The 14,062-nt window shown below is 32.3% G+C and overlaps 1 protein-coding gene across 2 annotated transcripts in view; it reads right to left on the reverse strand.

Moving 5' to 3' along the window:
• Positions 1–14,062, reverse strand: part of LOC144439539 (serine/threonine-protein kinase DCLK1-like) — a 69,128-nt gene that overhangs the window by 18,922 nt on the left and 36,144 nt on the right. For both annotated transcript variants that reach the window (XM_078128848.1, XM_078128847.1), the window contains exons 4-7: positions 13,219–13,329; positions 12,759–12,874; positions 12,409–12,454; positions 11,780–11,876 (exon numbers count right to left, since the gene is read on the reverse strand). In XM_078128848.1, the coding sequence (XP_077984974.1) occupies positions 11,780–11,876; positions 12,409–12,454; positions 12,759–12,874; positions 13,219–13,329 (370 nt within the window). The remainder of the gene's footprint in view (positions 1–11,779; positions 11,877–12,408; positions 12,455–12,758; positions 12,875–13,218; positions 13,330–14,062) is intronic.

Raw genomic sequence — 14,062 nt, forward strand, 5'->3', positions numbered from 1 at the left:
ATTATATATCATATAATATATTATAATATAATATCATATCATATCGTATCATATATCATATATCATGTAATATGATATGGTTTATATTTTTTACTATAAAATTAATCCTGTATCATTCTTAGTCTTTTGAGATGGATTTTCTTTTATCTTATTTTCTGCTGTGAAAGGTTTCTGAAAAAGTACTATAATTATGTGGTAATTTGGTTTTTGCCACTATCACATGACAAATTCTGTATCTTGGTGGGAATATGGTTTAACATCAAGGAGTACTTGAGTGAGTGAGCTTAAGGCTATTTTCAACATGACATATGTACTGTATGTTGGTGTATTACATATAATTCTAATTACTGAGGTGGATCCATTGTGATATCTCATCAGAGCCATCAAATACAATTTGTCCTTCATTTTATCTAAGAGTCTGTGAACCTGCAGTATCATTAGATATTCCAGAAGGGCTTGACCAAAAGAAAAGATAAGAAAGGATAATCTATCTGGTGTAGTAATTATTCATGCGTTACTTTGCAAAAGATACTATTTTACGACAAATTTACATAAATCTAAAAATACATGTGAAATTTTCAAGCCAAATTGTGGTTCATGTACACTCTTTCAAAAGCAGTCAGAACCCAAAGACATACTTTCTCATTCTACATATCAAATTATTTGCTGAGTAAACCAAGGGAATTCTATAAACTAACTAAATTGCATTATGTCTGTTTGAGACACAGAAACATTCAATGCTGTAAGGTAGTACTGCTTCATTTGAATTCAAGACACATGCTCTGCGCAGACATCTTAAAAGCAGTACATGTTCAATGGTTATCAGTTTATTCCCTTAGATCACAAACTAGCAATCTCTGATCAGAAAAGCATTTACATGAGCCCACGTCTGTTTTATCTGAGAATCCAATACATAACAGCTCATTTTCTTACCTGCATGTTTTGGAGGAAGGTAATATTTTTAACCAAATAATAACAAAATTTCAAAGCCTTAGAATAAAACAACTAAAATATATTTTCTAACTCTGGATGAATAATATAATCATAAAAAGAATCCAACTTTTGGATGATATTTTTTATGGCTTTTAAATTTATTGACGTTCTGACTCTTTCTATTTAGTTCTGCAGCCATCCTTCTTTCATCTTCTTTTCTATCCTCATTGACAAATGGTTCAAAATCAAAGACAGTTAAATTATGCAAATATGGCCATTAGTATGCATGTCATACAAGCAAAGTGATGGGACTATAACTCACTGACAAGCAATTCAAAATGAAAAGTGGTCAAACTATGCAAATTTCCCCATTAGTATGCATGTCACACCAGCTAATTGACAGGACTATTTATGATATGATAATCATTCATTGTCAAAGTGAATGATATTAATACCAAGCTTACTTGACTTTTTTTTACTCGGATAATGCAGTCTATAATAAACTGATGTTTGTAGGTGATTGTCGGACTTCAAATCTACAACTTCATAAGGTAAGTAATCATCAAGGTAAATGCACTTTTGTGTGTACATAACAAGTTTCCAATAACATATCAAAGATCTGGAAGAGGAAACTTAGACAGGGCATTATGTTCAGGTGCCAGAATAATTTGTATCAACCAGATATGAATTTTGTGGACCGAGGTTGTATGGCACTGTGAGGAACCATTAAGCCATAATATATACTACACCAAGGTCTACAAAACTCAATATCTGGTCTGAATGAATTGATCATATGTAATACCATATGGAGCATTAAAGTACATTAGCAAACATTATTTTTGTTTAATTTTTGGAGAAATAACGGTTTAACAATTTGCGCAACTGAACTTAATTGGACAAAGTGTGCCTGGACGTAGCACTGTGAATTATTGCACGAATGTGAGGGCGCTGTCCCCTACTAAATCACAATGGTGCCCGGGTCCCTTTAAGAACTTTATTTAACTCATGTGAAATATTCTCCAAATTATCTTTGTAAATTATTTTCTAATTCACGTAGTTCTTCTTAATTTTGCTTTATACTTTACCAACTGTTGAAATGGTTGAATCAGATTTAGTTGTGCTGCACCATTCTGATATCTCTATAAAGAGATCAGTCAAATTGAAAACTGTATCAGTGCACATGAATTTTGCAGTGAAATTTTGAACAACCTATGATCATCACGCATCCTTACATGGTTATAGTATCCAAAACCCAAACAATTTACACAAGTCAATCAAATTAATTAAGAACAGTTATTATTTGTCATGCAAACTTCAAATTTCAAGACAATCCTCCCTTGCACTCCAACATGAGTTAAAATGCACTGACATAAAAGATGACACTGTCACTGCAATCAGATAATCTGAGTGACAAGACACTCACACCTTCAAAACATAAGTATACCAGACAAACCCTTGAGTATGTATAGAACGATGAGTCATCCACTCTCTTGTTCTGATAATAGACTAGTTTTGTTTGCTCTGTGTCTAAATCTTTCCTACTCATTGCTAGATTGGTTGTCTTGGCTACATTACATCAGGTGTAAAATCTGTCACTTTCTGTAGTCAATGTTTAAACATTACTCATAACAGATACATCTTCTGTCGTCGGTAAAAAATGAATGCAATCAGTTGCTACACTTTTGACTATTGATGTTAGGATCATAGGAAGATTCAAAGACAAAATTGAATGTTACGCAAACATTGCAAATTCTCAACATTATATCAAATATCTTAAAGATAATTCTTAATGATCAAATGCAAACTGTTATTTTCAGAAATTGACAGGAACAAGTTGGTTTCATCTTCTCAGCTAAGGTAATATCACTGAATGAATAAATGAACAAAAACAAGATGAGTAGCATATTTTCTACATTAATACTACATTTTTTACAAGTGTTTTAATAAAGAAAATGTAATTATTTCAAAGAAATATGCAGACTGATACAATAGAACTCTGGTGAGGTATAATATGTAACTAGACAGTTCACAGATTTGACGAATGTATTTTTTTTAAATACTTAAATCGACATCCTTTTAACGTTTACAATCAATTTATGAGTAGGGAGCCGAGATTACAAAATAAAATTTGATCATATAATCAAATTTAAGCAATATCTCTGAGTGACAAAAAATAGTCAATTTTGGTGATGATGGCAGTATTAAAGTTGATAAAGCACACATGGTAAGTAATTCATGCCCAAGAGATTCTATATCAAGGGAAGAAAACAAGATTTATACCTGAGTTTCATCCTACGCAGTATTTTAATTCCCAATTCCCTTCATCAACTTATCATACTTATCTGAGTCTATAGTTTTGGATCATACATAACAGCTAAAATTGAAGTCAGTTCTGTATATTTGTTCTTTCAAGAGTACCACACATTTACAATTTATTCTGTGTGATATAGGTCCATGAATTTGATTCCCGGTTCTCTGACTATAGTCTACACTGAGTCTTTATACTTAGATCTGTTGCTGGTAAATAGAAGTCAGTCTTAGTAAAAAAGGATATACACTTGTTGGAACTGAGTTGTTTATCCTACTAATAGTAATACCACATCTCCCTTTGTGGTGATGACTTGACATTTGTTCATTATACAACCATTTTCACAAGCCAGAGTCCAACGAAAAACAATAAAATGAAGAAAAAAAACCAGAAAAAAATGAAACCTTTTGGACACGATAGTGCCATAAAAGAGGCTGTAGTTTACGACAGCAACTTCCCCTTCTATTATTTTCACATATACACATTTACACTCAAACCCTGTCACACTGATCGGTTGTCAGGGGTAACATGATATTAAAGCACATATACCGGAACATACATTTTGTTCTTTCAATATAAATGTACTTGAAATTTAGATATTTTCTCTATGATGTAACTCCATGATTTTGATCCCAAATTCTCTACATTACCCTATTTTTCACACATCCTTAGTCTCAGATAATGTAATCAGTCTGTAGTATGGCTGGTAAATAGAAGTGGTCTCCTACTGCATGTACCTTATAAGACTGTAGTTCAAATTTCAAAGTACCTGACGTTTTGATTTATTCTCTGTGATGTTTCTAGTAAAACTCCATGATTAAAAGTGTCAAATGCAGTCAGTATACAGGTACAAGTTTTCAACATAGTAATTACAATGATCAAACAAAAACATAAATTTGAATCTGTCAGTTGGAAACCTAAAGTCCATGTGGAGGTTACTGATAAGGTTTCTATCCTGTGATCAAAAGCTATGACACATAACAAAATACTCTTGCAGGAAGCCTTTGTTGAACAAACCAAATAGTTGGTATCCGGTACCATTTATGTACTGTGATGTAATATCAAATCTATATTATTAAAATCCTAACATTTACTTTACTACAAAACACTTACATTTGCTAACAATGACGTCAACAGAAATTGCAGCAATTATTATCACTTCAAAACAATTTTCCTTTCAATTTACTGTATTATCAAAATATTCTTTCTTTCACAAGTCTATTCAACTGCACATCCTTCAATGACAAAATAATGTGAGAAATATTTTCAATGCATACATATTGTGAAGTTCCAGTTCCTATACCTTTCTATTGGTTTAATGGACAGTTTAACAAAAAAATATCAAATTTTGATGTGGTTGAATGAATTGAGTGAATAAACACCAGGTGCTGCCATCAAAACTGTTCTTGCAAAAAGCTGTTCGTACATGATTTTTCAGCAGGAGGGGAAGTTTGTTGTTTTGGTCGGTGGGAGGGGAAAACAGCTGGTGTTGCAGTGGACTGCATGATGGGCAAGGGGGTAAGGTTAAAGGTAGGTACCGGTAATGCAGCAATTCAAGTCTAATGGGGATAGAAGGTAGTGAAGAATAGTCAGATATGGAGAAAGGGTTAAAGGGAGATGAATTATACACAGACATATTGTCTGGTAGCTGAGGCAGTGGGCATTTCATTTTCAATCTAGTGGGAGGGCATTTAAATGTGAAATGTTGCAGTGGGAGCTACAGCATTATACAAACAGCTTTCACTTCCCCTCTTAATCACCAATAAAACTATTAAAAAAAACCTGTCAACTACGTCTATTAACGTTTGTTTCACTTTTCCGAAGGATTTCAGAAAATTGACTGCACCTGAAACAGTCACCTCCTGAGATTGAATTCAGTTATTTGTACAACTCACATTCACACTTTACATGTAGAATCATTATGATTATAAAACCTGAGTTATATCCCCATCAGATTCCAACTTGGGATTCTTATCAGGAGTGCTATTTATTTTCAAATATTTACAAATGAGATAATGAAATCTTTACATGTAATAGATAATAACACTTAGAGTCAACATATCAGTGACTGGGAAATCTTATCATGTCTTATTTATTAGTTGTTATCAGTTTATACTGATTCTACATTAAATATAGACTTACTGATTGTCTTATCAGTTGTTATCAGTTTCATAGATCCTGTGATTTACAGATCGCAAACAATCTTAAAGGGGGGTTCAATCCCAATCCTGGGGTTCTTGCAGTAGTTTTAAACTATCTTATCAGCTTTAGTCATATGGGATTATTCTTTTGTTCTGTACCAATTCTTTGTATATAAGCTCTGCCAGATAACTGTTTTTCACACCTTACTTGAACTTTGATCCTAATCTGAACCACAGACATTTTTCTGACATATCTGTGTCTGAACTTGGGTCTTTAATGAACAGGTTGCTAGCTGCAGCTCATGTGGTTATAAGGTTTTCAAACCCCAATGTTTGGTTCCACAATATTGGATGAATTATTTCTATCTATTCAGTGAAGACATAGGATTATTAAAATACGATCATTATCATGTTGTTTAGGATACATGTGACCTTTTTTCTACACAGCTCTACCAGACAACTGTTTTTCATATCAAAATGGTAATCATAATCTGACATTTACTTGTAATTGTTTGATTCAACTCTACTACGCTAACACTAAAATTTACACAACTGATAATTGTCTTCTCACTAAAAGTTAATGTCATGTAGAAACACATCACACAATTAGCCGAGACGTACCATTCACATAGTTGATTTCAGCTGATATGGATGTTGGAATATCATACTCATTAACTCATTAGACCCTTTGCTTGATTAATTTCAGCTATAGGTGTCAGAATTCAAATCTATTACCCTACACCTATTGCTTAGTCAAGGCTAATTTCAGCTATGGACGTCAGTTATACATTGGCTATACACGTCAGCATGTTAATAACTGTTTGTGTCAGAAAACCAGAACCATAATCACATCTTGGCTAACTGATCTAATTCTGAAATAGCAGACATTGAAGACAGTATAGTGGCAGGCAGACTAAGATTATTCAACACAAATGAAGCTAATTTCGTCAACAAACTGACATTGATGAGAAATACCAGACCAAAGGGAGTTGAAAAAGTCTTTAAGCGTAAACTCAAAACAAGATTTAACTTAAAACTACCAGTAACTAAAAAAACACTTCTTTTGACAATCCTACACAACTATCAACTTGTGCCTTTATACCCTTTGAATTTTAAATAGTCAAATTACTTTTGAATGACCATGGATACTTTTCGTACATCATTCTCAATCATTTTGAAATCCATTCACTATAAATGAAGAAAAAACATGGACTTTTAAGTTTTTCATCATTGTTTTCAGAGTAAAAATCATAAAATATGTGACCATTTTATCGTATAATATCTGAGTCTGTTGGTTTAACCCTCGTTTTTTTCAAAACAATATTTCAAGTAGTAAATCTCATGAGATGAATTAAGTCATTACCAACCAATTTTAAAACAGAATGATAGCAAATTTGGACAATTCAAAAAAAAACTATATGTACAAAATCCATTGTGTAGTGTTATGGAAGCCACCGATGATACATCGACATGGTTAAAGGCAGAACAGTTAACGATAATATATCTGACATGAATATCAACACATGCAATCTCAATGGTCTAGGGACTCAATCTTGTACTCAGGTATACAGATTTTATCTACAACATATGATGAAGAAGGAAGGGGGAAAAACATGCAAGAAATAAAATAAACCAAACATGCAATGGAAAAACGAAACAATAATCTTTATTACTTCATCATGCACACTTACATTTATTTACAAAAAAATTTCAAAACAAAAATTATAATAAAATCCAATAGTCTGTAATATTACACACAAAATTTATTGTAAATATATAAGAAATGAAATGTAATATACGGGTTACATGCTGATGTTGAAATCTTATTCATTTAAAAGCATAAATTGGCTTACATGAAACCAAAAAACAAAATGGTGTACATAATTTCCTGCCGACCTTTATTGTGTCAAAGGTCATAAGGTCAGGCTGTAAGTAGGAATGTTGGAAGTACTGAAAATGCATTTAAAGTGTCAAATTTAAATTTAATTTACTATACAATGTTTTTTCTTGTTATGGGGAAGAAAAAATGAACTGATGAGGAAATTGATGTTCACAGGGTGCTTAAAGTGCATATATAAGGAAGGAAATGGTGAAGGCAATTTGGTATACATTGTATTTAGTTGTGGTGTACATACTTTAGGATAATGAAGTCTTGGCTACAGTCCAAGGAAGAGCACTGTGTATTAAGATCTGATAAGAAGCACTTTACATTCACTGTTTATTGCATGCACTTCACCTGTGCCAAAAAGGAGATGGGCTTTTTACTATTTCAGCACATTTTTAGAAAAAGAAAACGTTTAATAATACATCCAAACTGAGGTTAGATTTCATCTATTGCATTTTTCACTTTCAATTATATATACTTCTAATATGATAAATAGCGGCGTAATTTAAAACACACCAAAATGTCGAATTTCCGTGAATCAGTGAAATGTCAAATTTTACATATTAATTTTAAGTCAGTGAAATGTCAAATATATCATATATATATATACGTAAACTCGAGATTGTAAAATGTCAACTGTTCCAAATGACACAACAAACTGTGGGGTTTTCTTTGGCATTAATCTAAATGTCATCTTTATATTAGTCTGGAATTGACAAGGATAAATGAAAGTTTCTATCATTCAGCATTTGATTAATGTATTTGCCATGATATCACAAAGCATGGGTTAAGATTTCAGTGTCATTTTCTATGAATACACTTGGTAGTCTTCTAGTGTATGTTTCTGACAGATTCGTTTGAAATAAAATGAAATTCAGTTATGCACCTCAGGCGTTTTACCAAGTTCCCTTTGGATTTGATATTACTTTACAGAAAACTGATTGAAATTTTACCAGATATTCCTACATTTTATTTATATTTGGGTTATTTAACAATCATAGGAAATATACAGACTTATCCTAGACTCAGATCAGAGAAATAAATATGAAATTTAGTGAATCTACATGTATATGTGGCAATTTTTAAAATATTCAGTTTAGCTGTTGTCATGGATATTTTGCTGATAAACCAAAAATAATCAACTGTTTTTAAATTGTTTTCATGATTGTACAATTTGTCCAATAAAAGTCATAAAACTAAAAAAAAAATTGTGATCTTTTGGGTATAAAATCTGATATGATATGCACATTTGTATCGATCAAACTATATAGTGATATTGGGTCTTTTTAAGACCATTGTCAATATATTGTGTTAAACTTGAAAACTGTCCCAAAAAAACCACTTGAAAACTCCTTGAAGATATCAAGAAAGCCTCTCAGCTCCTTGAAGACATCAAACCAGCATCTGATGAGCTACTCCTAGATACTGCCATCCTGATAGACTAATTGACTTTACCTGACCTTATCTTTACAAAGTAAATGTCATGTTGGCAAAACATGGCTGACATCTCCTAGATATTAACTCCTTAGATTTGACCTTTGACCCTCCCTATAATTTATACTGACACCTTACCTGCCAATCTACAAACAATCACAATACACTCAATTTTGGTAGTTATCTCAATCCAGTAGTATGTCTATCTAATATAATTAGTAAATACAAGGCATGGATAGAATAAATCTATCTGCGACAAAATTTACACTCTGAGTTCGGAACTACTATTATGAAATATGATTCTAGGGCAACATTTTTAGCTGTAGGAATTAAGACACTGATTTTCCTTTTGATTTTACGGACAAAATGGTGAATGACTAAAATATTTGAACACACAAATTTTATTATTTGAGTAAATTTACAAAAACGGACTCGTTTTCTTTTTGATTTTTTTCACGGACACAAAAAGTGAACCATGTTCAATTCTGTCAACTTTTTCACACAGATCACACTTTTTTATCATTGTAGTTTAGTCTAATAAGTTTTACAAATTAACATGTATGGGTACTTCTATAATGGATATATTAAGTGACAATATGTTTTAAAAATGTATATTAAAATTATGAACCAAATGAATTTAAATTAGTGTATGATATATTTCATAGATTGAAGACTTATTGTAAGCAAATGCATTAGAATTTATCAATATGAAAAGAAAGTATTCATATAAATTTTGTGAAGGAATGTCTTACAGTTTATAAGCTGGTATTAATGCGGATTAATGGATTAATGGATTAATGGATTATAGATTAGTCCAACCACCAAGTAAACCATTGTAGAGAATTTGAAGTGGCCATATGGATTAGGATTGGGTATTCATTTCGGATTTTTAATTCATAAAACAATTTTATCATGACTTCCTACTTGAAAAATCAATGTGAAAACACATCTAGACAATGTCCTTGTTTGTATCTCAATAAATTACAAAAGATTAATAAATGTACATAAAATAACAAACTTTTTACACATATTTTAGCTTTTTGCAATGTATTGAGTTATAAACACAGACTTGGTCTATGTCGTTTCACATTGATTTCTTATTAGGAAGCCATGATAAAATTGTTTTATAAATCAAAATCCAAAATGCAAACCCAATTCTCATCCATAAGGCCACTTTACAAACATGATGAAGTTACTTATAATACAACTGAAGATTCTGAGATCATCACATGACAGATTTATCAATGAAGTTTGACCTCCAGGCATGTTGTGGACAGCCTTAACTTCATCTGATAACCATGACAACAGTTTAGAGGTTCTGTTCAGCTAGGTCAAATTGAAGGGAAAGCGTTAACGATAAATATTGGTAGTTGCGATGTGAATGTTATTTTTAGTGATTGCAAAGGTTCTGTTCACGTTAGTCACCAAAACAGGACTGGCAACAATGATCAGTCCTGGCGGTGTGAATGGTATTTTTAGTCGTTAACTATGACAGAGTTAGACAGTGTGTTATTGGCCAGGTTAATAGTGACATGGTGCAGTGGTTTGCTAAAAACAGACATTCATTTATCAATGATATGACGGACTATATTACACAATACAATTAGTAGTAACCAACAGACTTTGCACTTGGCCAACAACAACAACAACAACAACAACAACAACAACAACAACATTCTAGTACTGCAAAATTATATGATAAAATAATTATGACAACAATAATATATAATATTTCACTATACAACAAAATAATGTACACTGTTACAAAAACTCAAAAATAATCCATAAAATATATAAACACAAAGCAAAATATATCTTACTATATATACAATACATTTTTCATGTTTACTTTGTTCAAAAATTAGAACAAAGACAATATCACAAATGGATGGAATTCAACTGTGAATTTGGCTGGAGAACTGAAAGAGCCTCTCTCAATGTAATAATAGTCTGCTCTCTCTCTCTCTAGAGAAGATCTTTACTATTTAATGTCAAAGGTTTAACAAGTATATAAAGCTGCCTGTAGACAAATATTTGTCAAAGCTTTAGATGAAAAGCCAAGACAGGATTTCTAAGATACTTAATGATATTATAAAACTCAGTCTTTTCATTCTGGCTGTGGCCGCCAGGATATCTTTTCTTGTTATTTTGTGTTTTATGGAAAGGCCATTCCATACATAACAAAGAGGAGGGGGCTTGATCACTAATAGCAATTGTTAATTGAATAATTACATATCATTATATGCTAATTGCATGGTTCTTACATGCTTGTGCTCCTAAGCAGTTCATAACCATGTATAAAGCTCAAATTTTTAAAATGAATTTTAAGAGTCATGCACATGGTACTGGAACAGTTATTCTAGCGTGCAATCACATGCTAAAATAACCATGTAAGTACCATATGCATGCCTAAAAGCTTATTTCAAAAATGTGGGTGATACACATGTTAAAGAGCTGCTTTAGGAGCCAATACATGCCTATAGGCAGAATAAGCATGCAGTCTAAGCATGTGCATGCCTATTCTGCATGCTTCTCACAGCTGCCATACTGGTTCTGTAATGGAAATGACTGCGACAGCAATCAACAAAATGCCAGTGTGGCAAGAAAATAAATAGTTTTGCTCATTAGTATAGCTGCAACTAGACGGCTTACTTATCAACTATTTTTGACTTGAAATCTACAGTCAATTTTAGCTGACTTCCCTCGGGTAGCAGTTTGGGATTTCATGCATGAAAAGTTTGTCTCAACAATTTCCTACAGTGAATATATACATGTCTTCCATACAGAACAGTTTCTGTTTGAAGATCTATTCAATCTGCAGGAGTAAAATGAGTCCAAACTCGACTTGATTCTTCTACTAGTGTCGTACCTCGGCAGGATTTTTGAACATTAATTGACATCTAAGTGCATATTTTCAAAACTCTACAAATACTGACATTATAGCAAGCAAACTTTTCAATAAAAATTAAAAACATGCTATAAACTCAAACGTAAATGTAGGTTATGAATCCAAGGTCATGGGTCAGGATTATGAAGGGTCATAGGTCACCAGCTATAAAATTTACATATTGTGATCACCTGTCTACGCATTCTTTGACGACAGCAAAGTTACCATCCCCGATGACTTTACCAACATCGTATTTGTCACTGATAGGACTTGGAACTCCGTTGATAGCTATACCGGGGAAAATAAGAAAATCATTAAAAATTTGGAAGTAAAATACCTACCTAAGTTAGCTTATGAAAACTGTATTCGGTCAAAATAAATACAAGCATGTGTTGTAAAAACTGCAGTCATTCCAACCACAATGATGGGCCAATGTGGAGACATGGACTTGAAAATCTGTGAAATTGGGTCTGATAAAAAATCTTCAAGTCCTTAAGCATGCATTAAAAACTTCATTTAATATCTAACGTTTCTAGCTGACATAGGAGTTTCACTGCTACTTGCTTTTAGAACTCAGATGTGCACCTTTTTAATGAAGACGACCTCCCATGTATAAATAAAGCTTTAATGTAACTAAAGGACTTGTCAAAGGACTGGAAACACTACATGTATACCTGCCACACGTACTAAATATTTTCATTTTTCCTGTAGTTTGGCGTACAAAACAGTATTTGTGAACTATTTGTTCAGTAAATTGTAGGCCAGTATTTTAAACTCCAATTTTATACATTATTGCCGGTGTTGTTGGCAATGACCTTACCTTGGTCACTTGTATTACTACTGGCTGAACTTGACCTTGATGGAGACTACAAATAAAGAACACATCAAATTCAAGTGTTAAATTCATCATTACTATTTTCATGATCATTGTTACTTCTGTTTTTCTTTGGTTATCATCATTATCATCATTGTCATCGTCGTCGTTGCTGTCGCCGTCATCATCATCATCACCATCATCATCATCATCACCATCATCATCATCATCATCATCATCATCATCAAATTAAATGTACACACATACATGATGTTGTATCACTCCTGGTCCATTCCAACAAAGGCATTGTTTACTCTGAACTTGTCTGGTACATAAATATATCTACATAACATTACCTTTTTGGGTGATGTTGACAGTGTACCTCTCTTTAATTTTGGTGATCTTGGTGGAATACGACGAGGAATTTGAGATGGAGTGGTAGTACCAGAATCATTACCATTGACACCATTGGCTGAAAGACAACAGTTAGTTTTCAATCAATACATACATTCTACAATCTTTGCCATTCATCAAAAATATCTAAAGCCTCATCTGTTATTCCTAATATGCTTACGATTCCATTGATTTTTCCCATGATTCCCTATTGGGTCAAAAGTCAGGCAATATGTATAAAATTTTAAGTATATATATTAAAAAGAAAAGTGTTAATTTTCTTGAAAATAGGGATTCTAATAGTTAAAAGATATTGCTCTAAATATATACATACTGCATATACATATTGTACAAAGTTGAAGATATCTCTCAGAAACATGTATATTTGGAAAAAATTGGAAAGATCGATTTTAAGAATTATACCTTCAGTACTTGATGATGTACTTAGTTTTCTTCGTGTTGTTCCAGGACTCTTCAGAAGAACTCGTTTGCTACGTCTTGGAGAAGACCGATATGGTGTCACTGTCTTACACTCTGCAAAGACATAGGAAAAAAATTATTTGTAGTATGGTTGACTAAAATTACTATTTACAATATATACTGTAAATTGTTAGTGTTTTTAGAACATATTCTTGTGTCTAAAACATTTTTGTTCTGCTCAATTTAGTTGGTGTATAGTTTTGATCAAGGATGTTTTGTGCAGGGGCTGTTATTTATAAGTTTTTTTCACAACAAAATTCAACAACAACTAAGTACATAAATTATTTCTCAATTTGTAGATTGCAATAGGTAAACTTTCTCTGCTTTTGCACAGTTAACATGGTTATCATATACCATAATGATAACACAACTATAAGAATTAATTAGCTAGAATGATCCTCAGGGAACAATTAAGTCTTAAAATCTCACACTTATATAACATAAGCTTGTTTTCGTTCTTTTGAAAATGTTAAAATGTTAAGATATTTGGGGTCCATTGCCTTTTTTCACGGAAATCGACAAGTCTTCATTTTCCCCTAGAGTTTAACACAGTATTCAGCAGCCATATTGGATTCTAAAATGACTTACAAAAAAAAAATCAACACGGTATAACAACTAGTCCTCTTGATTTTAACTGAGAATGAGGTTGATATTTTTTTTTAACTAAGTAACAGCAGGAATTTTTAGATTTTTATTTCCAAGGCACAATACTACGTTAAGCAGACTTTGGCCACACTTTCTAGTAGAAAAAGATTCTGTCAAAATTGAATACTAGTATATGTACGCT

This window comes from Glandiceps talaboti, chromosome 8 (genome assembly GCF_964340395.1).
Source record: "Glandiceps talaboti chromosome 8, keGlaTala1.1, whole genome shotgun sequence".
Lineage (NCBI taxonomy): Eukaryota > Metazoa > Hemichordata > Enteropneusta > Spengelidae > Glandiceps > Glandiceps talaboti.